The sequence below is a fragment of the Suncus etruscus genome, chromosome 10 (genome assembly GCF_024139225.1).
Source record: "Suncus etruscus isolate mSunEtr1 chromosome 10, mSunEtr1.pri.cur, whole genome shotgun sequence".
Classification (NCBI taxonomy): Eukaryota; Metazoa; Chordata; class Mammalia; order Eulipotyphla; family Soricidae; genus Suncus; species Suncus etruscus.
The window spans coordinates 66,842,519-66,868,073 of record NC_064857.1 but is presented as its reverse complement, the minus strand read 5'-3'; the positions used below and the strand labels follow the sequence as shown (position 1 = coordinate 66,868,073).

At 49.2% G+C, this 25,555-nt stretch overlaps 1 protein-coding gene across 3 annotated transcripts in view; it reads right to left on the bottom strand.

Moving 5' to 3' along the window:
* The window catches only part of KDSR (3-ketodihydrosphingosine reductase), a 425,889-nt gene that overhangs the window by 372,569 nt on the left and 27,765 nt on the right, over positions 1 to 25,555 (bottom strand). For 2 of the 3 annotated variants that reach the window (XM_049782091.1, XM_049782093.1), the window contains 5 exons: positions 23,162 to 23,353; positions 15,371 to 15,454; positions 11,076 to 11,159; positions 7,460 to 7,561; positions 1,984 to 2,738 (listed from right to left, as the gene is read on the bottom strand). In XM_049782091.1, coding sequence (XP_049638048.1) covers positions 2,619 to 2,738; positions 7,460 to 7,561; positions 11,076 to 11,159; positions 15,371 to 15,454; positions 23,162 to 23,353 — 582 coding nt within the window. In that variant the 3' untranslated portion in view covers positions 1,984 to 2,618. Of the gene's footprint in view, positions 1 to 1,983; positions 2,739 to 7,459; positions 7,562 to 11,075; positions 11,160 to 15,370; positions 15,455 to 23,161; positions 23,354 to 25,555 lie in introns of those variants that run through there. The other variant, XM_049782092.1, reaches the window with a different exon arrangement.

Sequence of the window (25,555 nt, the reverse complement as noted above, 5' to 3'; positions counted from 1 at the left end):
CTTCTCCAAAACCCAACAAGCCAAATGTGTTGCCCAATCTATCCTGTGGGGAGTCTGAAAAGGTGAAAGAGGGTATCACATAGCAGTTCTGAGAGGGTCAGTGCTCCAGTCAAAAACACAGCAGTTGGTACTTTGGTCAAAATTAACCAACAGTCCATGAAGTGGTTGGGAAAAAACAACCCCAAACTGTACTAATCTTGTGTTTGTTCAAGTCAGGCGTTGCTAACAACAGAAAAACCCCACATAGCACCAAATCCAGAAAGAGTGAGAACACCTTAGTTTCCCAAGCTGGAGGATAAAGCTATGTGGCCCTTTGACTTCTGACAAGCAGAGCTGAAGACTACGTGGGCTGAAGCCTGCTCAGGTCCCAGATGACCTAAACCTCCCAGTGCAGAGAACAGGAGTGCCTTGACCTGGATGCTGTGGTAATGGAGGTGCACATCTGCAGTCAACGAGATCGCCTCCCTGGATTTGGTTCCCAGGCCTGTGTTCATGCTTTCTAGCCCCCTTTTTAAGAGGGGAGAAGTGCCCACAGAGCAATGTACCCACTTTCTCTGACTCAGGAAAAAGACTGGTAACTCCTCAGGGTTGATTGGTACTTGTTGATTGGTTGCCTGCACTGAAGCCCCAATCTGGCTTAACTGGATGGTTCCTGAAACTATAATGGAGCACCCCCCCAATCCTAAACCCAACCCAAACTATCATCCTGTCCTGTCTGGCTTGTATTTCAAGGGCGCTGCTCTCGAACCCAAATTAAAAGGCCACTGTTGTTGAGGAAATAAGTCATTTGTAAAAAATCTGGAGATTCCCAAATTCAAGAGTAGACATTTGGCTACACAATTTTAGGCCTTGACTCTTTCATAAAGTTGGAGATATATATATATATTTTTTGACTTTGGAAACAATTTTTAAAAAGTATCTTTTGCAAAAACAAAAAAACAAAAAACAAAATAAAACAATAAAAAAGCTGTGTTTCCCCCTCCACCACCACCACCCACACAGTAAACTGGAATGTGTTTTTGTGTATAGAAGGAGAGAAGAAAGGTTTCCCCTGTGGGAAAGTCCCCCACAAGTCAGAGGAACAGAGTGGCAGGATGAAGCTGGCCACAGGCTCACTGGTCACAGACTTTGGCTGTGGCAACCAGCCTGGGATCTGGAAAAAAGACTGCCCAGAACTTGACTGGGAGAGAAGGGTGAAAATGGAGGAGAGAATGTTCTAGGTGATCACAGAAAGAGCCTGCTCGCTCGAGCCCCAAATGAGACAACGAACATGGTGTCAAGGCTGCCACCCCCAGGCTTCTGGAGGTCATGTCAGTGTCCCAGGACATCACATTTCTCCATCTCCCAACCTCTTTAAGGAACCATGAACCCACATTTAGAAGTCACCCCAAAAGTCTAATAGGTCTTTTTGTTTCTTTTAAAAGTACAAGAGCAGGAGAAGCAAAGGAATGCAGTAAAGAGCAGGACCAGGATCTGCTCTTGGAATGTGGCGTGTGGCCTACAGGCTATCCAAAGGGATTGTAAACATGTCTGCTTCTAAGATTCCGGGGGTGGGGAAGGGGCATCCCTGATAGTATTCAGGGCTTTCTCTTTATTCTGTGCTCAGGATCACTACTGGCCAGGCGTGGGGGAACCTAAACAGTGCTGGGGGTCGAATCGGATCAGCTGTGGACAAGGCAAGTGCATGGGTCTAAAGATGACCAGAGAGCTGGCTAATTCTTTCTGGAAAAATCTCTCTCTTCCCTTGTTCTGTCCTAGTGCCAGGATCCAAATGAGAAAGGAGCCACCAGGGGCCACAGTAGCTGAGGGACATGGGGCACAACTGGGCTCTCACAGTCCGGCACCCACCACACGACACTCCTCTGCCATGAAATATCCTAAGTTCAAAAAGAGAAAAAAAAACCCTGAAAGTATCAATTCCAGAAACCCCACAACTGCCTTTCATGAAAAATTGAGAGTTGGTTGGGAGTTGGGGGGGGGGGCTGGTTGTGGAAAAGGAAAAAAACAAAACAAAGCAAAACAAAGCCTCAAAAATCTCGCTGAGTCATAAAGTACATTTGTGGCCTTAATCTTGAAGGGGAGAATAAAATTTAAAAAAAAAAGGGGGGGGGGAAACGAAGTGATGGCTCAGCGTTAGGGCATTTGCCTTTCACGCGGCTGATTCAGGACAGACCTCGGTTTGATCCCTGGCGTCCCATATGGTCCCCCAAGCCAGGAACAATTTCTAAGTGCATAACCAGGAATAACCTCTGAGCATCACCAGTGTGGCCCAAAACCAACCCCCTCCCCCCCCAAAAAAAACAAGAGGACGGAGAACAGAATTAAAGGATCCCCTCTGAGGGTAGCCGTCTGCCCAGCAGCACGGCCACGCAGGAGCCAAGCCCCATTCTCATCCCGTCCACACCCCCTAGCCTCCATGCAGGGCCATGGAAGGTTCTCCACGCAGGTTTGCATAGTGTTAAGAGTGCAGCCCCAAGCAGCACTTCGGGCCCATCCTGGCAGCCAGGCCCTAGCGGAGCCCAGCTCCGCGCTCACACGGTCCAAATAACACAGCACATCCCGGAGCAATGGGGCTGTCCAGGTGCCGGTACACAGTCTCTGCTGGGTGAGGGCTGAGGTTAGGCCATTTTGTCCGTAGGTTCCGATTTCACTTTCTGCACCATGCAGCGCCGCACTATGCTGTCGAAGCTGCCCAGGTAAAACAGCGCAATGGTCCGGAACAGCCCCATGGTGACTATCTGCAAGGCAAAATGGCAACATGTCAGGGCACTGTCCACCCTGTCGAGAGGAAAGGTTGGCCATGACTCTCCCACCCTGCTCTGCGTGTCACCCAGATCCTGTCTTGAGATGGGAGAAACACGATTCTGCCCAATGGGACACCCAAGAGCAACATGGTTATTCTCAGCGGTCAGGGCGCCTTGGGCCAACGGGGATCCATGTGGGCAGCATCAATGACCCACAACCCAATCCAGGAATGAGGATTTGATTGTGTTCTTAGTCCCTGAATCAGATGAAGGGTCCGGTGCTCAGAACACAGGTGTCTGGTAATTGGTGATTCTATGATGGCTCAATGGTAGGAAAGAGATGCACTCAAGTGCAACCAAGCTTGGGTTTCTGAACTGGGGATCTGGATCCTTTCCTGGCCTCTTGGGGCAGACTATGACCGTGAACTGTGAGCAGCCCAGGTCAGCCCACAGCCCTCTGCTGGGTGGTTCCCCTTCAGAACAGTTTCCCATCCCTTAAAGGGGGCTCCGACACTTCATTCTAAGAGAGTCTTGGCTGTGAGTGGAGTTAGCCCACTGTGGGCTCAGGCAAGGGTCCTGAGCCAGCTCTGGCAGAACTGAGCAGAGAATGAATTCAAAATGAATCTTTGGGTTGGGGTGTTTTCCACTCATCCCTGTGGACTTTTTTTTTTTCTTTCAATTTTTACACCCAGCAGCACTCAGGGTTTACTCTTGGCTTATTCGGGGAACCACATGGGATGCAGGAGATGGAACCTGCGTTGGCCCTCTGCAAACGCCTGTGTAAACTGTGCTTTTGCTCCTGCCATTTTCTTTTTTTTTTTTTTTATTTTATTTATTTTTTTTCAGTTTTATAATTTTTATTATGAATTATGAGAACAAAAGATGCAAAGAAAGAGGATAAGGTAAAGTTACAGTGGAAGGACAATCACCCATAACATAATTATCAGAAGAAGTCCCCTTGCTGATATCTTAACTTTGAACTTTCACCAAAGAAAGTTAAGATAAATAAAACAGAATCCATGTGCAATTACTTTGTCCCTCAAGTCCCCAGATTGTAGCACATTATAATATTTCTTAACAGCACACAAGGCAATCTAAAGCCATCAAACTTACGTAACTCCTTAAACATTAGAGGCATAGTATTTTTTACATTTCCATGTACATGCATATTAGCTTAAGTTAACCTCAAATTTTAAGTGGGTGTGTTTTAAGGATTAGAGTCAAAGGAGCACAGTAAAAACGGTGTTAGAGTGGCAATTGTTGTTTGCATAGGCCCACCAAAATATGAGAGGCATGGAAAGGAATAGCCTTGGCCTAAATACAAAGAGATCCTACCCCTGAAGTTTCCTGGCATAAGACCAGCTCTAGGCCTCAGGAAAGTTATCGTTCACTCCAAGACATTGTCCGTAGCGCCAACACACTTATCACACAGTCTCTGTTGTCGGTCTCATGTTTCTGTATTAAAGATTCTGGAATCTGCATCTCCTACATTGAAGTCATGATGTGGAGTGCCTTCTCGTTTCACCTCACCATGAAAGGGGAATGCAGGAAGCCCTGTCCTGTAAGCAGGTTGTTGTTGTTAAGTCTTCTCAGTGTTAAGGGAAGTCTCTTTTGAGCAGGACGATGTCTGAGCAGTGGTAGGGTCTTCCGTGGTAGAGGATTGCTTCCAGGTGATGTTATAGACAAACCTCACCATAAAGGGGCAATACAGCAAGCCCTGTCCAGTAAGCAGGTCATTGTTCTTGTCTTCTCAGTGTTAAGTGATGGCTCTTTTGAGTAGATCGATGTCAGAGCAGCTGTAGGGTCGTCCCTGGTACAGGAATGCCTCCAGGTGATGTTATATACAACCTTGGATGTTTTGTAAATGTCTTCTGTAGATCAAGGGGTAAATGGAGAATGCCCATTCTTCTGAGGCCTGTGCCAGGTCTTTATGTCAATGTTCAGGGTGTAAGGTCTCATTGCACTATAAGATTTGTGTGTTCCCATTTCTATTAGACAAGAACCCATTGGTATGTATAGTATTTTCCCATGTTAGTGTGCCTACGCAAACAAGTAATAAAGCCACGTGGTGCTATCAGATATATGGGGGCATAAGAACATTTCCAACAAGACCCATACCTTGGTTCAAACATAAGTATTAAACTGAGGGATTCTTTCACACCAAATTCCATATTGAGCAGTTCACAAAAAGAAGATAAAAAACATGGGGGGGGGGGATCATCACTGTATAAGAAAGTATTTAGCAAAAGTTATAGCCGTCAAAGAAAACACCCATAAAATGTTGAAAAGATATGCGTCATTTTTATGCCTTTTAAAATAGTTGGGTGGGTGTTAACTCTAGGGCACCACTTTGGAATGTGAATTAGGACTCAACAGTACTTAAGTTAGAAAGGGTAAAAAAGGAGTAATGATGATAGGAGATAAAGAAGTTAAAGAGAAATAAGAACTTATGAAGGGGTATGCAAAAGGGCAGACTACAAAATGGACATTCTGCATACATAAAAACATAATTCAATGATAGTGAGTACTATTAATGTTTCTTGTGAGAGTACTATTAATGTTTCTTGTGCGCGTGGGGGCGATAGCCCCCGCGCGATTTTGAGAATGTAATCTGGACAGAGATTACCAGTGCCAGCCAAACCTCCTCCTGCTCGACTCCCAGCTCCCAGGAAGGAGAGATCCTTCAAGAAGCTGGGAGACCAGAGGTTCAGAGCCCCACCCAGACCCTCCCTAAGGAGCCGCATGGATAGTGGGGGAAGGCCTAGGGTACCTTCAGGCTCCACCAAGGGACCCAACTCACCGGCTTGCCCAGGCATGTGGCCCGGGGAAGCCCTGGAGATCTGGAGCAAGGCGGCAGAGGGGTGCTGGGGTTACCCAAGTCCCGCACCCCCCCTAGGCCTGGCCAAGCAGGCCTCCGGCATGGCGTGGGCTTGCCAAACCTCCTCCTGCTCGACTCCTGGCTCCCAGGAAGGAGAGATCCTTCAAGAAGCTGGGAGACCAGAGGTTCAGAGCCCCACCCAGACCCTCCCTAAGGAGCCGCATGGATAGTGGGGGAAGTCCTAGGGTACCTTCAAGCTCCACCAAGGGACCCAACTCACCGGCTTGCCCAGGCGTGTGGCCCGGGGAAGCCCTGGAGATCTGGAGCAAGGCGGCAGAGGGGTGCTGGGGTTACCCAAGTCCCGCACCCCCCCTAGGCCTGGCCAAGCAGGCCTCCGGCATGGCGTGGGCTTGCCAAACCTCCTCCTGCTCGACTCCTGGCTCCCAGGAAGGAGAGATCCTTCAAGAAGCTGGGAGACCAGAGGTTCAGAGCCCCACCCAGACCCTCCCTAAGGAGCCGCATGGATAGTGGGGGAAGTCCTAGGGTACCTTCAAGCTCCACCAAGGGACCCAATTCACCGGCTTGCCCAGGCGTGTGGCCCGGGGAAGCCCTGGAGATCTGGAGCAAGGCGGCAGAGGGGTGCTGGGGTTACCCAAGTCCCGCACCCCCCCTAGGCCTGGCCAAGCAGGCCTCCGGCATGGCGTGGGCTTGCCAAACCTCCTCCTGCTCGACTCCCGGCTCCCAGGAAGGAGAGATCCTTCAAGAAGCTGGGAGACCAGAGGTTCAGAGCCCCACCCAGACCCTCCCAAAGGAGCCGCATGGATAGTGGGGGAAGGCCTAGGGTACCTTCAGGCTCCACCAAGGGACCCAACTCACCGGCTTGCCCAGGCGTGTGGCCCGGGGAAGCCCTGGAGATCTGGAGCCGCTCCTGCCATTTTCTAAGGGTGATGTGAGCTGTGGTGAGACAGCTCTGTCCCACCCCTCCTACTGTCCCATCATTTGAAAAACTATCAGCAAAGAGAGGTGACTGTTTCTGTGCTGTGACGCACTGCTGCCGACATCTGTGATGGGGAAATTTTCAAAGGCCCAACAATGCAAAAACATTTGGGGTCTCAAAACTGGGCTTCTCATGCTGTTATGTGTCTCCCTCCTGCTCGTCCCCAAAGAAGGGAATAGAAGACTATCTGCCAATGTGTAGGGTGAGTGGGAAAGTTGGGTTCTGTGTGAGGGGCAGAGAGACCAAACCCAAAAAATGGGGGATCCTGCAGGGGAGGTCGGGGACCACCTGACACCCACCAGGAGCACCCAGTTCTGCTTAGCATGCACCAGGTTCAGGCAGAATCCTCATGGGATCCTTCTAGGAAATTGTCTGCAGCAAACACAGGCACCTGACCCAGTCCAATACCAAGAACTGATTCAGGGAAATGAAATGTTGAACAATAAAGGCCAGTTTGGAGACAGATCAATTGCACAGCAGGGAGGGTGCTTGCCTTGCCCACGGCTGAGCCAGGTTCAATCCCCAACATCCCATAGGGTCCCAAGTCTTTGTGACAGTGGTATGTGTGTTGGGGTGCTGTAGGGAGACACAGCAGTGATGGGGCTATTGCGTCTAGCACACAATGAAGCCTCCTGTTAGGAACGGCCCATCAGCCTGAGATGGGAGAAACCCATTTTCCAAGCCCTGGAGTTGGCAGCTCTCAGATACAAACCCAGATGAACACCCCTAGGTGTTCCCCTTTCCATTCATAGCACAGGGGTACAGGGCCCACTGGCCTAACCCCCTGACTGGCATCTCCAACCCAGTTTAAGGATGAAAAGGAATGGCCACAGCAGGGAATTTCCTCCCAGGCCCTGCACACCATCCACCTGCCCCTTCTGTTTCCTTGGTGCTGCTTACCTGCTGGAGCCCTTCGGTGATGGAGGTGACGGGGGCCATGCCACAGGTCAAGGCTGACAGCATGTACCCATCAGAGCCCAGGGAGCTAGAGAAATTTCCTTGCTGTACCGGAAACAGGAAAAGGGAGAGGCAATGTGAGAAGAAAGGAACTCAACACAGGCGAGTGGGGCGAGAGTGTGAGTGAGTGAAATGAACAAGGGTATGAATGAATGTTCCAGAAAGCGGGTGTGAATGTGCGAATGTCTGAATGAATGTGTGGGGAAAAAAGTGTGAATGGGAATGTAGATGAGTGAGTGAATGTTTGAAAGTGTGTGAGAGAAGAATGAATGAGTGTGTAAGTGAATGTACACAAGTGTGTGATTTTGAAAGTGAGTCATAAGTGAAAGTGTTAAAGAGTGTGTGAATGTGGAAGTATATGAGTGAATATTAAGAGTGTGTGTGTGTGTGTGTGTGTGTCAAGAGTTGACTCTCAAGATGAAGTAACTGCATCTCAGCAATCACCAACAATCTTGGGGATCTAAATGGCTACTGATCATTTTCTTCACTTGAGTTCAGATTCAGGGGTCCTGAGACTGTTCAGGGGATGCATGAGGATTGTGCAAAAATTTATGCCCATTGTACTATTTAGATGTTCACTGCCCTTACCACCAGTTCCAGCTGTATCAATGGCCAAACCAGTGGCTCATTAACAACAGAAACTACAGTGGAAATGCCACACCCTCCATTAACACACACAACTGCTTCAGGAAATACACACAGCAATGGGACTCTAAAAAGATCTCAGTCACATGGGCTGGAGCACAAGCTGGCACTTGAGACGGCCCACAGGGTCCCCTCAAAGCCGCTGGACAACCCTGGTGGACTAGGAGTGGTTTTCAAGGCACCCTGAGAAATACTGAGAAGATCCCGGCCCGCCCAAATATTTTAAATGCCAGCTTTGTTTTTAAAATGCTCTTGATACAGCAGTCAAATGAAATGTCCTCTTGAATCTCCACCCTCAGGACATGTCACAGGGGACAGATTCACAAAAAGGTCTAGAGAACGAGGTCAGGGACAGTCACTATTTTCACCCAGTGACATTTTCTGGTTTGCATGTTTGTTTGGGGGTCACACCCTGCGGAATTCAAGGCTTACTCCTAGCTCTGTAATCAGGATTCATTCCTGGCAGGGTTTGGGGGACCATATGGGGTGCCGGGGGATCAAAACTCAGGCCAGCTGTGTGCAAGGTAAGTGCCCTCCTGGCTGTGCTGGAGTGAAATTTTCACATGAGCTGATACGAGGCAAGGTTACGCAGCCAACCTTGGCCACGACAAGGCCTTGAGGGAACAGGGAGAGAGAAGCCTGTGATTCCAAGGAAGAGTGACCACTCCCAAGGCCCACGGATTGGTGGTGGAAAGAGTCCACTGGGGAAGAAATGGATGCTGGAATATTTCATGGCTGAAACTCATTTTTTTAATGAGTTTTCTTTAAAACAAACAAACAAACAAACAAAAAAAAAAACAGCCTGAGCTTTCCAGGGAGACCTGAAGACTGGGGCAGTCTCTCATACTTGGGGGCCTGTCAGCTCCCCAGATGTATTTTTTTCTGCTAAGAAGATGAGCCGAGACGTGAATGACTGTGATCGGGTAACTTGGTGAACCCATATTTTCCGAATGACTAATGTGTCATGTTCCAAAACCATGAATGGGGGAAAAACATCCTAAGTACAGGACAGACCAATGGGTTTTAAAGGGAACAGAGAACAAAACATTCATTGACAGAGCTAGCTGTGCTGTGGGCCAACTAACCTAAGAAAGTGCCACTGAGTTTGGTGCAGTTAATTATGGAGTGTCCATGATGCTTAGAGAAGCCTTAAATCCACCCTGCATCACCACCTTTCTGCAGCCTCCTCTGTACCCTTCATCCTGGCAAGTAAAAGGCTGGATGGGGGCAGGCAGGCAAGTTCCGCTGTCCTCTCCCCTCACAGCATTACAGACTCTGTGGGAGCCAGGAACCCCATCACTTGCCCTCTGAGTTCTGCTCTGAAATGGAACTGGCCCATCATTGTCATTCAAAATATATTATCTCCCCCTCCCCCTGGCAGCAAGCAGACATTATTCCTGCCTCTTCGCTCTGGAATCCCTCCTGGCAGACGCAGGGGAACTTTTGGGATGCTGGGGACTGAACCTGGGTTAACCATATGCAAGGCAAATGCTCTACCTGCTGTGATATCATTCGGGGCCCCAATTGTTTGGTTTTAACATTGACAATGACATGTTACTGGCCAGAATCTATGCTGACAGGTGGATTTTGGGACTGTCAACACTGCAGAGCATGAAACGATGAAGAGAGGAACAGGGCTGGGGGCTGGGAGGTGGCCTGGAGGGTGGGGTCCCTGCTTTGCATGCTTAAACTTTAGGCTTGGTCCCCAGCACCACTGGGTGTGGCCCAAGAAACAAAACTCCAAGAGAGGAACACGTATGAGAAGCACCAGACTAAATAAGGAATATACCAGAGAGTGTGTTTGCTACACTATGAGATAAACAAAAAAAAGCCAAGTTTGCCTGTCCCTGGAGGTAGCTGGGGGAGAGGGGAAGGAGGCAGGAAAGAAGGATAGAGAAAAAGAGGTAGAGGGATAGGGGTACAGTGAAGGGGGTAAGGGGCAGAGGGATGGGTGAGATGCGGTGCCAAGAAAGAAAGGGTTAGGGCAGGGAGAGGAATGTGGGGCAAATGGTTCTCTGAACAGTCAGGCCGAGCCAAGGGTCAGTTAAGAGTTGATCCAATGGATCCGGATTTGTGAGGCTTGTCATGTCACAGGGTGGACATGGCCCTCCCACTAGAAACAACATGATCCATGAGCATGTCTCAAACCCATGGTCCTGAAGAACCAGACTGGGGGGGAGGTGTTTTCTGATACCCACAGAAGCAGCATCTCTGGCTACACAGAACATCAGAGGAAATTGAGAGAAAGCCAGACCATCAAAGGTCTTCATCTTGTGAGCCTGGCAATGTAGTAGCAACAGTAATTCAAATCACAGCTAACAGGGGAAGAGGGCGCCTCAGCGTGCAGTATCCCACATCTGGAAAGTCTTGTGTGTTTTTTAAAAAAAATAAATCTGGGCCTGTAGTGAGAGCACAGCGGGGAGGACATTTTCCTTGCATGTGGCCAACGTGGGTTTGATCCCAACATCCCATACGGCCCCCTGAGCCTGTCAGGAGTGATTCATGAGCACAGAGCCAGGAGTAGCCCCTGAAAGTCGCCAGATGTGACCCAAAAACAAAAATATAAACCTAACAAACATCTATCCCATAAGAAATTCATAGTAGGGTGGAAGAGGCAGCACAGCGGGGCGGGCATTGCACATGGCCCATCATCTGGGCCTGAGCGCAGGCACTGGATATGTCCCCTTAAGTCCTGCCAGGAGTGACCCCTGAGCAGAGAGCCAGGAATCAGCTCTGAGCACCACTGGGGCTGGACCAAAACTTATATACAGAATCCAGTGACTAGGGGACAGGAAGGCAGAGCCTGGCACTGAATACACCGAATCAATCGACCTGCCTGTAAACATCCGATAATTCGCAGCACACGGGACAGAGGCCACAGGCCAGTGGAGAGCAGAGTGGAAGTGGTACTTACAATGGCATCTTTCACGATCTGCTTGGCCACCTGCTCTGGTTTGCAGATGGACGTGGTCTCGGATATGAGATGAGTTTCCAGGGGCTAGAAGTGGAAGAACAGAAACATCACTAGCACCTTCATGCCATTAAGTGAGAGTGAGAGAGCGAGAGAGTAAGAAAGCGAGAGAAAGTGAGGGGGGGGGGCAAGAGAGATAGGGCATTTTTGCCTTGCACGCGGCCAACACAGGATAGACCCCAGTTCGATTCCTGGCATCCTGGCAAATGATCCCCTGAGCCTGCCAGGAGCAATTTCTGAATGCAGAGCCAGGAGTAACCCCTGAGTGCTGCCGGGTGTGGCCCTCCACCACCAAAAAAAAGGAAGTGTGGGGGGGGGGGGAGAGAGAGAGAGAGAGAAAGAGAGAGAGTGAGAGAGAGAGAGAGAGAGAGAGAGAGAGAGAGAGAGAGAGAGAGAGATCTTGCCTACTGTGACCCCTCCCCAATATATCTGTCATCAGGCAGGCTACCCTTTGTATAGATTGCTGATCAGCTTCTACCTTGTGGGTAAAACAGCCCAGTAGCTACTGCCAGCCCAGGTGGCTGTGAACACTCTTGTGAGGCAGGGCAGAGCTCAACTCTGGTGACAAGTAGCAAAGCTGCAGTGCCCTGCGCCCCATTGTGGAACCTACCGGTATTCAGCACCAGTCAGAAGGGATCTGCAGAGCTTAGGCTGAAGGAGGCGAGTAGGCCCATGTGGGAACCGGGCAGAGAAATGCCTGCCCATGGCAGGACAACTGTGGCCCAGGCAGGAGCAAAAACCAAAGAGGTTTTTTTTCAAGAGCCCAAGAAGAGAGTACAGGAGCCTGGGAAAGAAGATGAGGTCTGGCCCAGCCTTCACTTGGCAAAGTGCTTTCCCAGTTAGAGTACTAGAAACCCCATATGTCAGATTCCTGTTCTTCAAGGGGTTCATCTCCACTGTCACCCAATCGAAAATGGGGCACACAATGGGGGAGATGGCATAAAGGTAGGGCACACACCGAGTGTAGTCATGCTGAGACCAATCCCTGCCCCCTAGTACTGCTACATGTGGCTCTGGAGAGCAGATCCCCAATGCCAATGGGTAAACACTTCGGGGAAGGGGGGGGGGGTGGAACGAACCATATGCATGTTTTAAAGGTTTCCCTGATTTGTGAGCTGACAGTTATTTCTTCTCTCACTTCTCTCTCTTATTGCTGCCTTTTTTTTTTCTTTTTGATTACTCCTGGCTTTGAGCTCAGAAATCGCTCCTGGCAGGCTCGGGGGACCATATGGGATGTTGGGAATCAAACCAGAGTCCGTCCAGGGTTGGTGCATGCAAGGCAAATGCTCTACCACTGTGCTATTGCTCTGGCCCCTCTTATTGCTTCTTTAATGCTGACTATTAAAGTAAATACTATTTGTATTTTTTTCCAACTAACATTCTTGTAGGCACAATCTCTCATTTATTTACTTTTCAATCTTTATGTGGGACACATAAAGGTTTTGTGGCCAAAATTTGCATAAAACTCTCTAAACTGGAGTTTCTGTTAGAACTCAACCCTTCAGGGGCATGAGCAATTGTACAGTGGGTAGGGCATTTACCTTGTACACTGCTGATCGGGTTCCATCCCCAGCATCCCAGGTGGTCCCGAACCTGCTAGGAGTGATTTCTAAGCACAGAGCCAGGAGTAACCTGAGTGCTAGGGTGTGGCCCAGAACCCCCCTCCCCCCAAAAAATCCAACCCTTCAGTGTGTGTGTGTGTGTGTGTGTGTGTGTGTGTGTGTGTGTGTGTGTGTGTGTGTGTGTGTGTGTGTGTGTTTTGGGTCATACCTGGCAGTGCTCAGGCGTTACTCCTGGCTCTACGCTCAGAAATCACTCTTGGCAGGCTCGGGGGACCATATGGGATGCTGGGATTCGAACCACCATTCTTCTGCATGGAAGGCAAACACTCTACCTCCATATCTCTGCCCCCCCCCCCCAAGTGCCTTTTATACAGCCAGATTCACACTCCAACCACAGCTGGCTTGAGGCCCAACATTCTGACGATTTTTTCTCTTCTGCGGGGACCTTACGGGCTCAGAGTGACTGGCTGGTATTAAGGCAGAGAGCATGGTGCATGAAAAAGTTACTACAGAAAATGGGAATGACCACTTGGTGACAAGCACCAGGGTGAACGCTGAGAAGGCTGTGGGGAATGGGCAGGCAAAGTGCTAGCAGAGAGCAGGGCCAACGGGGAATGGGGAAGGGGAGGGAGAAATGGCAGGGAGGTAGAAACACAACACCAAGACCAGGGGCTGTGACCTGTACACCTGAACACTCAAATCCATCCTCAACATTACACTGGCCTCTGAGCATCCTACACTGGCCTCTGAGCATCCTATGGGCACTTGGGCCTGTCAGCTCTGCATTAGCAGGTCCTGGCATTGGACAGTCCAGCCCAGTTGGCCAAGAATGGCTGAAAGTGGCCCTTCAGGGCCTACTAGCCCCAGTGGGAACCTCCCTGCCAAGTAAGAGCACCATGAAGGTCCTTCTGAGGGACAAGAGAACAGTCCTTCCTCTGAACCCCAGAAACACCATCACAGACCCAAACCCCAAAATTCAGGGCAGTATGAGAGGGCTCAAATGTCACTGAGCAGTGGGAGAGAAAAGCTATTAACAGGTGACACATTGGACCCCTGAGCTCTTCAAGTCCTGAGTCTGTCCCAGTGGGTCAGAATCCCACATTGGGCCTCTGTGCATTTACTGCCAACGTGCACTGCAGAGATTCAGCTCACTCTAGATCTGCAAGGCCCTAGAGAAAGACTCATGTTTGATTTCAGGCTCCACCTGGTCCCCCAGCATTGCCAGGGGCACCCATGAAGACCCCAAGCACCACTGAGGTGGCCCTGAGTATCGTCAGCATTGCAGGGCCTGTCGAGCATCATGTCTGTGGCCCTTGTCCTGATCTGAGGGTCCCAAGAGCCTCGAGACCTCCTGAGCATTGTGTGGGTACCCCTCCGCACCCCAGAAACAAGTACTGGCCACATTCCAAAACTCCAACAGTCCCCATATGGCTATATTATATACTGGGGTCAGTCATACAGAGAACATAGCCAACCTTCTGGAACATTCTCTCAGGCCATGTGCTACAAGAGGGTTTGGAACTTAGAAATGGTGGGGTGGTTGGTTGTTTTCATGTGATTGTTTTGAAGAAAAGAGGGGCACAATCTGACTTAGGCTTTCTAGGGAACTGACCACCTCTGAAGAATAGATTCTTGGGCCTCACTAAAGCAGGCAGAGTGGTAGGGAGAGGAGGGGTGTGCCTCCACAGCAATAATCCTATTCGGGATCCAGGCTCTAGCCAACAGAGGTGGAGGTTGGATGAGAGAGAAGAGAGAGAGAAGGAAGGAAGATGAGAGGATAGAGGAGACATGGGAGATTAGAGAAGAAGGGAAGGAGGGAGCGAGAGAGCGAGAAAAGAGCATGCTGGTCTCCAGGTTTCCTGGCTGAACAGCTGGAGTAGGGTCTAGATGCCAGGTAAGGGAAGGAACGAGATAAAGAAGGATGGTGAAGAAGGAGGGCGTGAATCCAGAGTCCAAATTCTGGAATGTTAAGATATCCCTTGGGGCTGGAGAGGTAGCATGGAGGTAAGGCAAGGTCTTTCAAGCAGGTCATTGGTTCGAATCCCGGCATCCTATATGGTCCCCTGAGTCTGCCAGGAGCAATTTCTGAGCGTGGAGCCAGGAGTAACCCCTGAGTACTGCAGGGTGTGACCCAAAAACCAAAAATAAAATAAAATAAAATAAAATAAAATAAAATAAAATAAAATAAAATAAGATACATTTCAGGCATCTGGTGGAGGAGACTCAGCAGCCAAGGTCCAAAGAAAAATTGCTTTAAAGGGGGTCATCTCACAGGGTGAAAGAAGGTACAGTAGCACCATGAGGAACCCCTCCCACCCCGTCAAAGAAGGCCCTGAGGAACACTTCATTAATGAAAACCATGAGGACACCCCCTCACCCCACCAGTTCAATAAAGGCCTCAAGGAATGCCCTACTGATGAAAGCCATGAAGAAGCCTCCGTCAATGAAGGCCATAAGGAACCCCTCTGTCAAAGAAGCTTAACTTCTGAGAGAAGCTGCACAAACCATCCCTGGCACAAGGATGCTACCCCCAAGATGCCAGAGGGAAAGCTGCAGGAAGCTCTGGACTCTCTGACCCTCATATGCACATGAGGAGTCAAGTTTCCTGACCAAGAACAGAGGCTGGAAGAGGGGCACTGTGAGGAGTTGATGTTGGGGTTCAGGGACTGGACTCACCTTAGTCTTGTTCTCCTCGATGTACCCGGGCGTGTCCGTGTCAGGCGGGTAGGCCACCGTGACGTAGACATTGTAGGGCTTGACCTGCATTTCAGGCAAGATGGCAGATAAGTCCACAGTCACCTTCCCATTCAACCCGAACAAGGCTGCCAGCCCCACACACAGGGTGGCCCCCAAGCTCACCTCCACAATGATCGTTTGGAAACAACACAGAGCGCACCTCCCATCACCAGGTCTCCCAAAACAGGAAGCCCAGAAGTAGAGTCACCCACTGGTCCTTCCATGGCCAGGAGAAAGCCCTGGGGGCTGAGTCCCCATCCCCACTGCACCCAGCATATACATGCCTTCAACTCAGAGAATGGGCCAAGCCTGCTTGCCTACCACCACCTGCCAAGTTTCTCCCTGGCACAACCATTTGTTTTGGTTTTTGTTTTGGAGCCATACCCAGCAATGCTCAGGGGTTACTCCTGGCAGTAACTAGGGAGTCATATGGGATGCTATCTCTTCACCCTCCTTTTAATTTATTTATTTTTTTTGGTTTAACTTTTGGGGACACACCCAGTAGCACTCAGGACTTACTCCTAGCTCTGCACTAAGAAATTACTCCTGGTAGGCTTAGGAAACTATATAGGATGCCATAGATTGAACCAGGGGTCAGCTGTGTGCAAGGGAAACACCTTACCTGCTATGCTATCGCTCTGGCCCCCTACCTTCCTTTTTTAAATGGTTGTTGTTTTATTCTGGGTTGTTGTTTTATTCAGGTGGTGCTCAGGGCTCATTCCTGTCTCCTTGCTCAGGACTCACCCCTGACAAGCTCAGGGGAACCATATGTGGTGCTGTGGATAGAACTCTGGTCTGCTGCCTGCAAGATAAGGTCAGTGACCACTGGACTCTCTCTCCGGCTCATCTCCTGAAACCCAGAGGGATCATCCACATCCTTCCCTGGGAATGCAGGGTGATCCCAGACCCAGGCCTGGCACCCTGCTTCCTAAACCTATTCGTATAAACTAAACTCCTGTGCTAAACTCGACAGGAGGATCAAGAAAAAGGTCCAAGGTCTTTTTTGAATACATCTACGAAGTGTTCCATGTCCAGGTCTGAGCTGTTTATAGACTCGTGTGAGTCTAATTTCTTGGATAAAAAGGAGTCAGGGATCTTGAGTAGAAGTTTCAGAAGCTGAGTCTAGAACTCTCTGCTTCAAGAAGATTTGCTAGACAACCAGGCCACATCACTAGAGCTCACAGGATGCAAACCTCCTCCCCTTCCCACCAGACAAACTGGACTGTTCCAGGGTGGAGCCTCCATTGAAGCAGCCAAGCCAGGTTCCAGCAGACAATATCTCCCCTTATCTACATGTAAAAAACTCCTTCCAGTTTGGGTTGTTGTTTTTTTGTTTTTGTTTCTGTTTTGCTTATTTGGTTTTTGGGTCACACCCAGTGGTGTTCAGGGCTTACACCTGGCTCTGCATTCCTGACAGGCATGGAAGGCCTTATGGGGGGTATGGGGGATTAACCACGTGCAAGGCAAGTGTCCTCCCCGTTCTGGTCCCTGAAACCCTTTCTAGGTCTCTGTCACCCCTCTCTCTGCAGCTGCTCCTCTGCCTCTCCCGGATGAGATCTGGGCTTGTCTTCCTTCCCTTCCACACTCCAGCCCACATCCTGGTACCTAAGCAGGGAAGCCAGCATGCCAGTGAGTGGCGAAGAGGGCACGCTGCTGAGAAACCAGGTCTCTGGGAAGGCAGGAATAAACCTTCTAGAACCACTAAAGACTTTTCCTCATCCTGGAGTACCACTGAGAAGTGCTTCACTTTGCATGTATACAAGGTTCCTCTGTTTGGCATATTCCCATTTCCTTGTTTGGGGGGTGGGGGCTAGGGCCTGGAGGAGGGACAATAAGTGTCCCAAACCTCAGCGGGGACAGGCCTGGTAACCATCCTCTAGAAAGGGAGAGACAAAGGCCACGTCTCTGGAGTTGGGCTGCGATGCACTGCGGGTGTGGGAGCACTCGGCTGGCATCCAGTTCACAGGCAAGTAGCTACAAGGCCCAGAGCGCTGGGAAAACCCTAAGCTGGGTCAGCCAGTGAGGCCCAGGGGCAGATTCCTAACACTTGACTCCCAGGCAGTGACTTAAAAACAACAAAACAAAACAAAAAAAAAAAAAAAAAAAAAAAAAAAAATCTCCCAGAGCCCGGAGAGATAGCACAGCAGGTGTTTGCCTTGCAAGCAGCCAATCCAGGACCAAAGGTGGTTGGTTCGAATCCCAGTGTCCCATATGGTCCCCCGTGCCTGCCAGGAGCTATTTCTGAGCAGACAGCCAGGAGTAACCCCTGAGCACCGCCGGGTGTGGCCCAAAAACAAACAAACAAAAAAAAAACCATCTCCCACTGTGTCCTCAAGGCAGAGCAAACCCCAGCGGGCTCCTGTGTGCATCTGTTAGAAACCCAGAATGGGGGATGGAGTGATAGCACAATGGGTAGCACGCATGCCTTGCAACCAGCTGACCAGGTACCAACCTGGTTTCGATCCTGTCCCAAGCCTGCCAGGAACAATTTCTGAGTGCAGAGTCAGGAGTAACCACTGAGCACTGACACGTATGGCTCAAACTCCCTCTCACCACCCCAAAAAAGAAACCTGAGTGACAGTCTGGACCAGATCACTCCCCAGTAAGGAAGGGTGAGGCTGTCTCAGTGCAGACATTGTCAATTCAATGTTACTGGAGTTCAAGGTCACAGGCAAGCTCCCAAATGTTTTAAACAGCCCAGCTTTCTCCCCCAGGCTAAGGCCAAAGTGTGTATGCAGGGTGACCAAAGCTCTTTTGGGACACAGAAACATCCTTCCCTGCACAGTCACAAATGACTGTCCCTCCCCCTCCCCAATCCCAAGGCCAGCACCCAGCCTTGAGTGTGAAACTCCAAGAGCAGAGGTGCTATCCTTGGGGGAAAAAATTGAAGAAAGGGGCCGGAGATAGCACAGCAGTAGGGCGTTTGCCTTGCAAGCAGCCTATACAGGTTGGACCCTGGTTTGAATCCCCTCATTCCATACGGTTCCCCCACCCCACCTCTGCGGCTGCCAGGAGCGATTTCTGAGTAAAGAGGCAGGAGTAATCCCTGAGTACTGCCGGGTGTGGCCCCCAAAAACAAAGAAACAAACAAAAAAAAAAAAATCGAAGAAAACCCAAGTCTGACACTGGAGTTCAGAGTGAGAGAAAGAGAGAGAGAGAGATAGAGACAGAGAGATGAGACAGAGAGACAGAGAAAGAGAAAGAGAGAGAAAGAGAGAGAGAGAGAGTGTGTGTGTGTGTGTGTGTGTGTGTGTGTGTGTGCCTGGCACATAACAGACATGAGTTTGATTCCAGACATCCCATAAGAAGAAAACCCAAGGCTGACACTGTAGGGGAGAGAGAAAAGAGGGGGAGAGAGAAAAGAGGGGGAGAGAGAAAAGAGGGAGAGGGAAGAGAGAGAGAGAGAGAGAGAGAGAGAGAGAGAGAGAGAGAGAGAGAGAGAGAGAGAGAGAGAGAGAGAGAGTGAGTTTGCCTGGCACACAACAGACATGAGTTTGGGGCCAGTGAGGTGGCGCTAAAGGTAAGGTGTCTGCCTTGCAAGTGCTAGCCAAGGAAGGACCGCGGTTCGATCCCCGGCGTCCCATATGGTCCCCCCAAGCCAGGGACAATTTCTGAGCGCTTAGCCAGGAGTAACCCCTGAGCATCAAATGGGTGTGGTCCAAAAAACAAAAAAACAAAAACAGGGGCCGGGTAGGTGGCGCTGGAGGTAAGGTGTCTGCCTTGCAAGCGCTAGCCAAGGAAGGACCGCGGTTCGATCCCCCGGCGTCCCATATGGTCCCCCCAAGCCAGGGGCGATTTCTGAGCACATAGCCAGGAGTAACCCCTGAGCGTCAAACGGGTGTGGCCAAAAAAAAAAAAATTAAAAAAAAAAAAAAAAAAAAAAAAAAACCAGACATGAGGTTGATTCCAGGCATCCCATAAGAGGTGTGTGTGTCTGTGACATAACAGACATGAGTTCGATTCCGTGTGTGTGTGTGTGTGTGTGTGTGTGTGTGTGTGTGTGTGTGTGACATAACAGACATGAGTTCGATTCCAGACATCCATAAGGTCCCCTGAGCACTGTCAGAAGTGATCCCAGAGCACAGAGCTAGGAGTCACCCTAAACACTGGTGGGTGTACACCCCTCCAAAAAAAAACACCCCAAAACAACAAAAAGTTAACCCCAAAGCATCCAACTAGAATAACCCTGTCCTTTCCTGGACAACTCCATCACCCTAGTAAAAATAGGAAACATTGCTGGACTACTTGTTTTGCCCTCAAGACAGTGCTTGGTCCCAGCCTCCCCTGTGCTCCTCCCGGCCCCCTGGTGTCTTAACCCAGTCTGAGTTTCCTCCCACTGTGCTACACATGCTGGATGGCTGGCCAAAGGCTCCAAAAAGGACTAACTGGCCCAGTTATGCTGAGATGAACCCTAAAACATCCCTGGGAGCAGACAGACTCACCACTGGCATGTCAGCTTGAACTTCCTCAACATGGTGACTTGGAGCTAGGGAATTGGGGAAGGTCACGATAAGTAGCACCCTTGTTTTTCTTTTGCCAAGTCTCTGCTGTCAAGGCATTGGCTACAGTCAACTTTCTGATATCTCTTTCCACAACAATTCTTTTGTTTTAGTTTCTGTGCTCCATCTGGCCGTGCTCAGGGCTTACTCCTTACTCAGCACTCAGCAATCATGCCTGGCAGTTTCAGGGAGCATATGAATTGTCGGGGATTAAACCTTAGTTGGCTTAGTACAAGGCAAGCACCCTACCTGTTACTACCTGTTATCACAACTCCCCCCCAAAAAACCACATATTTTTGAGGTTTATTTGGGGGGACCACACCCAGCAGCTCTCAGGGTTACTCCTGGCTCAACACTCAGAAATCGCTCCTGATAGGTTCAGGGGAGCAGATGGGATGCCGGAGATTGAACCCGGGTCCATGCCAAGTTGGCTGCGTACAAGGCAAATGCCCTACTGCTGTGCTATGGCTCCAGCCTCTAAAACCCATAATTTCTAAAAATCTTTGGGGTGTGGTCTAAAGAACAAAAATAAACAAACAACAACTAAAAAGCTTGCTTCCCTTCAAGAACACAAAAACAAAAAGAATTTACCCACAGGACTTAAACAAGATCTGGTCAGTGAGTAATCACCCCTGTAATCCTGGACTGTCTGAAAGGAAGCACAACACCAAAGGCAGGCAGAGACAGACAGTCCACAGTCCCAAGCACACCTTGTGGACAGAAAACATAGATTCAGGGGGCCAGAGCAGAGCAGTAATACAGAGAAGGAAATTTGCCTTGCACACAGTCAACCTGGGATGGACCCAGGTTCGATCCCTGGCATCCCAGAGCCTGCCAAGAGCGATTTCTGAGTGCGAGCCAGAAGTAACTCGAGTGCTACTTGGTGTGGCCAAAACTCCCCCTCCCCCCGGAAAAAGAAAGAAAACACAGATGCAGATTCTGGGTTCAACCCCACCCCAAGCCTCTTTGGCCTAGCCTGCCATGCTCAGTCTGCTCCTTCTGCTCATTCTGCACGCTGCATGCAGAAACTCTGAGGGGAAGCCCAGCTCTGAGGCCGGCAAGTTGGGACCTGCCTTGGGCTGTAAATCACTTGTCGTCCAGAGGCTCGGGGACTCTGCCTGTACTGGCAACTTGCCTTTTTCCTCTCTTCTTGACATCTGGGCTCTTTCTGCCTGCTGGGAACTGAGGGCTTCCCCATCTGACAATACAGCACCTGTAGCCCGAAATCGGTGTCTCGGAAAGCAGCTCTGTGAAGTCAAATTGGGGGATGAAAAGCCCAAGGGGGTGAATCTGTCATTCCCCAAACACTCCTTCCTCTCCTAGGGCTCAAGAGCAGGGTGAAGGACTGAGACACCAGGACCCAACAAACCGAGTAACCTCTGCACTGAGGTCCAGCAGCTCCCAGTGTTAAAGTTACACAGGTAGAAAGCTGGGAGGCAAAGCCAGCCCTCTCTTTCCCGACTAGAAAACTCAGCTTTACTCCCTGGAAGGCACCATCATGTTCTCTGTCTCTCACCTATCAGAGTTGCCAAAAAGAGAAGCCTCTGTAAGGCCAAAGGATGTTTTCTAGTTCTAACTTCTTATCTTGAAGGTAAGAAAACTGAGACGGGGTTCAGTGATTCCTCACAAGATAAACGCTAATGAGAAGCTGATTTCAATTCTCCTCTCAAATGCACCTGAGCCATTCCAGCATTCAGTCATAAAGAGCAGGTTTCAGGGGACCAGAGCCAGAGCACAGCCAGAAGGGCATTTGCTTTGCATGCAGCCGACCCGGGTCAGATCCCTGGCATCTCAAATGGTCCCAGTGTAAAGGAAAAGTTTCCCCTGGATTTGCTAACTGCCCTAATCACCTACCCCCCTTCACAATTCTGGGAACTTAAGTTTCCCCTAAGTTTCCTGATCATTCACCTACCTTCACAATTGTGGGAACGTGTAGACCCAGTTATAGTTTAACTTTCTTTCTGTTCCTACATGGTTTTAACCTGGTCATGTTAACCCTGTAAGCTTGCACCTGTACCTTGCAAAAATGTAATTGAGCAAATGCCAGATGTCATGTACTTCCTAAAGCCAATCAATCTACTGTACCTTTCTATTGTTTGAAATACTATATACAGCTTGTAAGCTCATGGCTCAGGGCTGGCAGTTTCTAGCTTATGCTGGATTCTAGCGCAGCCCCTGCATGCTTGTAAGAAAATAAACCCCCTGTTTTTGCATGAGACTGTGGTCTTGGTGTCTTTGAACGGCGCATCGTTCTCCTGGACTTAACACCAGGACCGTGCCATAATAATTCTTGAGTGCAGAGTAACTTAGGAATAAGCCTTTGAGAGCCACCGCTGTGGCCTCAAAACAAAAAAACAAAGAGACAAATTTCACTGTTCAAGGAACACTTCCGTTAACTCGTCTGCTTAACCTTACCTATTCTCAAAGAGCATTAGAACAGTACTTGAAAGCATTACCAGTCCTCTGCGCATTAAATTAAGCAATCATTTCATCATCATGATAGCCTTTATTCAGAAAAAGCTGTCAAAGTAACATTCAGGGGCTGAGTCAACCTCTTTGTTGCACTAATGTCAAATTTTGAATTTTCTAATTCAATGCAATAGGTGCAGAGAAGAAACAAACAAAAGTAAAAACCTAGTACCTTACATTGCTAAGAGGACTAAAAGTAAACTTGGTGAGCACTCAAAGTACAGGAGCAAAGGCCCGGGTCAGATTCCTAGTAACACATTATTCCTGAGCACCACCAGGAGTGGCCATGAGCATTTTGCCAAAATTAGCCTCTAAGCACTCTTGTCTGAAGCCCCTAAAACTAAATTGTCAATAATGTTAAAAATAGGAATGGGGGCCGGGCGGTGGCGCTAGAGGTAAGGTGCCTGTCTTGCCTGCGCTAGCCTTGGATGGACCTCGGTTCGATCCCCCGGCTTCCCATATGGTCCCCCAAGCCAGGATCGACTTCTGAGCGCATAGCCAGGAGTAACCCCTGAGCGTCACTGGGTGTGGCCCAAAAACCAAAAAAAAAAAAAAAAAAATAGGAATGGAGAAATCATTGGCGAGATAGTTCACAGGACCTGAGTGGATGCTTTGCATGCAGAAGGCTCAGGGCGATCATATGGTCCCCCCAGCACCATCAAACATTAAGCTGAGATTAACCCCTGAGCTCAGGCAGAGGGCAGTGAAAAAAACCTCAATAAAAACACATTGATGAATGACTGAGGCTGACTCCAGCCCTTACCTCCATCTGCAGCGCCTCTGCCAATCCCCGGAGAGCAAACTTGGAGGCCGAGTAGGCCGTGTAGCCGAAAATCCCCAACTGGCCCGCCTGCGAGGACACAAACACGATCCTGCCCACCCGGCGCTCCTTCATGGTGGTGATCACGGCACGGCTCGGGTACACGCTGCCCAGATAGTTGATGCTGATCAGTCTCTGCAAAGTGGAAGGTACAGGAGTCACTTGAGGGCAATGCCAGGGCCCAGCCCCACAGAGCAGGAGGGAATGCTCCATGCCAGGATTATGGGTGCTGCTGGTTGCTCAGTGTCTAAGCTAAAAAGCTAAGCAAGTGAGACCAGGGCAGTGGAGGGGTGTGGAAGCCCTTAGAAACCTGGGTGCAGTATGCAGTATGCAGGGGGAAATGCTGTCAGGGAAGAGACAACTGAACCAGCTAACTGGCCTTGGCAACCCTAACACAACAGGCCTCAGACTTGGGAATGTCAGCAAGAAGAAGCTACAAAGCCCCATCCAGAAGATCAATTCAATGGAATCCAGCACAGGCAGGGCCAGCAAGTGTAGAGACCTGCAGTCAATGCTGGGTCAATGCTTCCAAGAGAGACCGGAAGCCAGAAGTAAAACCCCGGAAACCGGAAGTGAGACACCATGATGGCTTCAAGTTGCTTTCGTGGTAGACCTGACTCGAGGCATAACTCCACATACAAAAATATTTTTCTTTTACTTCGGGGAATAAATTCCTCTTCACTGACTAACTTTTTTACTTTATAACTCTTTTTTGTATATGCTCTCATTGCTGTTTTGGGTTTTTTGGCCACACCCTACATCGTTCAGGGTTTACTCCTGGCTCTGCACTCAGAAATCTCTGCTGGCAGGCCCGGGGGATCATATGGGATGCCAGGGATCGAACACAGGTCAGCTGCGTGCAAGGCAAATGCCCTACCTGCTGTGCTATATCACCCCAGCCCTATATATATTATATATAATATTGTTTATAATAATATATAATACTGTATATTATATATTATTAAATGTATCTATTTTTAAAAACAAAAAAACTTTGAACTCTCTTGTAATAAAGCACAGTATAAAGCACAAACTCCTTGGGCATCAGGACAAAATAAAGTTTCTTTCAAATCTGATTCTCTAAATGTATTTAAAACTTTTAAAAGCTTTACATTTGAACTTCTTAAACTTGTTAGCTGGAAAATGAGACACAAAGTAGAATAGGCAGTATATATATTTAAGTTAAAAATGTTAAGTTTTTTTAGTTGAGAGGAAAAAAAAAGAAAAGATGTAAAATGAGACGGAGAAGCATCGAAGAGAATGGAGCCTCAGCCACCACGGTTGAGATCACCAACATCGCTGCTGCCTTCCACCTCCTCTTATCTGCTGGCCAGTTTCCAGAAGAGTCAGTCACTGGCATGACTCTTGGCTTGAGTGTCCATTGCCGACACTCCACACTGTCACCTTCCCCTGCAAAAGGCCCCAAGTATCTGCCTAGGTCCCACCTGGAAAACATGTCCTTGTGGTTAGCCACTCACCACCTTCTCATCATCCAGATCTTGTTTTAAATGTTTTATGGAGCACTGTTTATGTTTAAAAAAAACAACCACTAAACCTTTCACCGTTCATCTTCTCTTTCTTTTTTGGGGCAGAAAGGGGGATGGCTGAAGCAGGGCTCCGAATTCGGAGGTGATTTTTGTTCAAGCAGAACAGAAGTTCAATGCTCAGCTTGAGGATGTGGTGCTACTTCAGCCTTTCACTACTACGGATTACCCAGGCTGCCCTGCTCCAGATGCTTGGGAGCCCCCAGGGCTACACTCAGCCAGGGATGTTTGAGGGATTAGATGGTGTGGGAAAAGAACTGGAGCTGGTACCATGAAAGGTATATGTCCTAATCCCTATATACTTAAGACTCCATCTGTGCATTTTCTTCAGGAATTGTCTTTTTCTAAGGGGGGATGAAGTTTAGGAGGAGGTCAGGTTATACCTGGAGGGGTTCACAGAGGCTACTCCTGGATCTATACTCAGGGGGTCACTCATGGTAGTACTCAAGGGGCCATATGTTGTCCCAGGATTTACAAACCAGGATTGATTACATTTTATCACCTGTCATTTCTTTCTCCAGCCTGCATTGTATCTCCTCTTTCTTTTTCCATGATTTCCTTTTCTCTTGTCTCTGCTCTGGCCTTATACTTAATTCTAGTTCTATCAATTCCTTGTTCATCAGCCTCTTAGGAAGCAACTCCAGGAGCTGTTCAGTTGTCCGTTTCTACATCCAAGTTGAAGCTGCTTCCATCTCAGCCACAGCCTTGGGCATGTTTAAGATTATCTTGAAAGGCAAATGGCCAAAAGGTACATGAAAAGATGCTCAACATCACTAATCGTCAGGGAGATGCA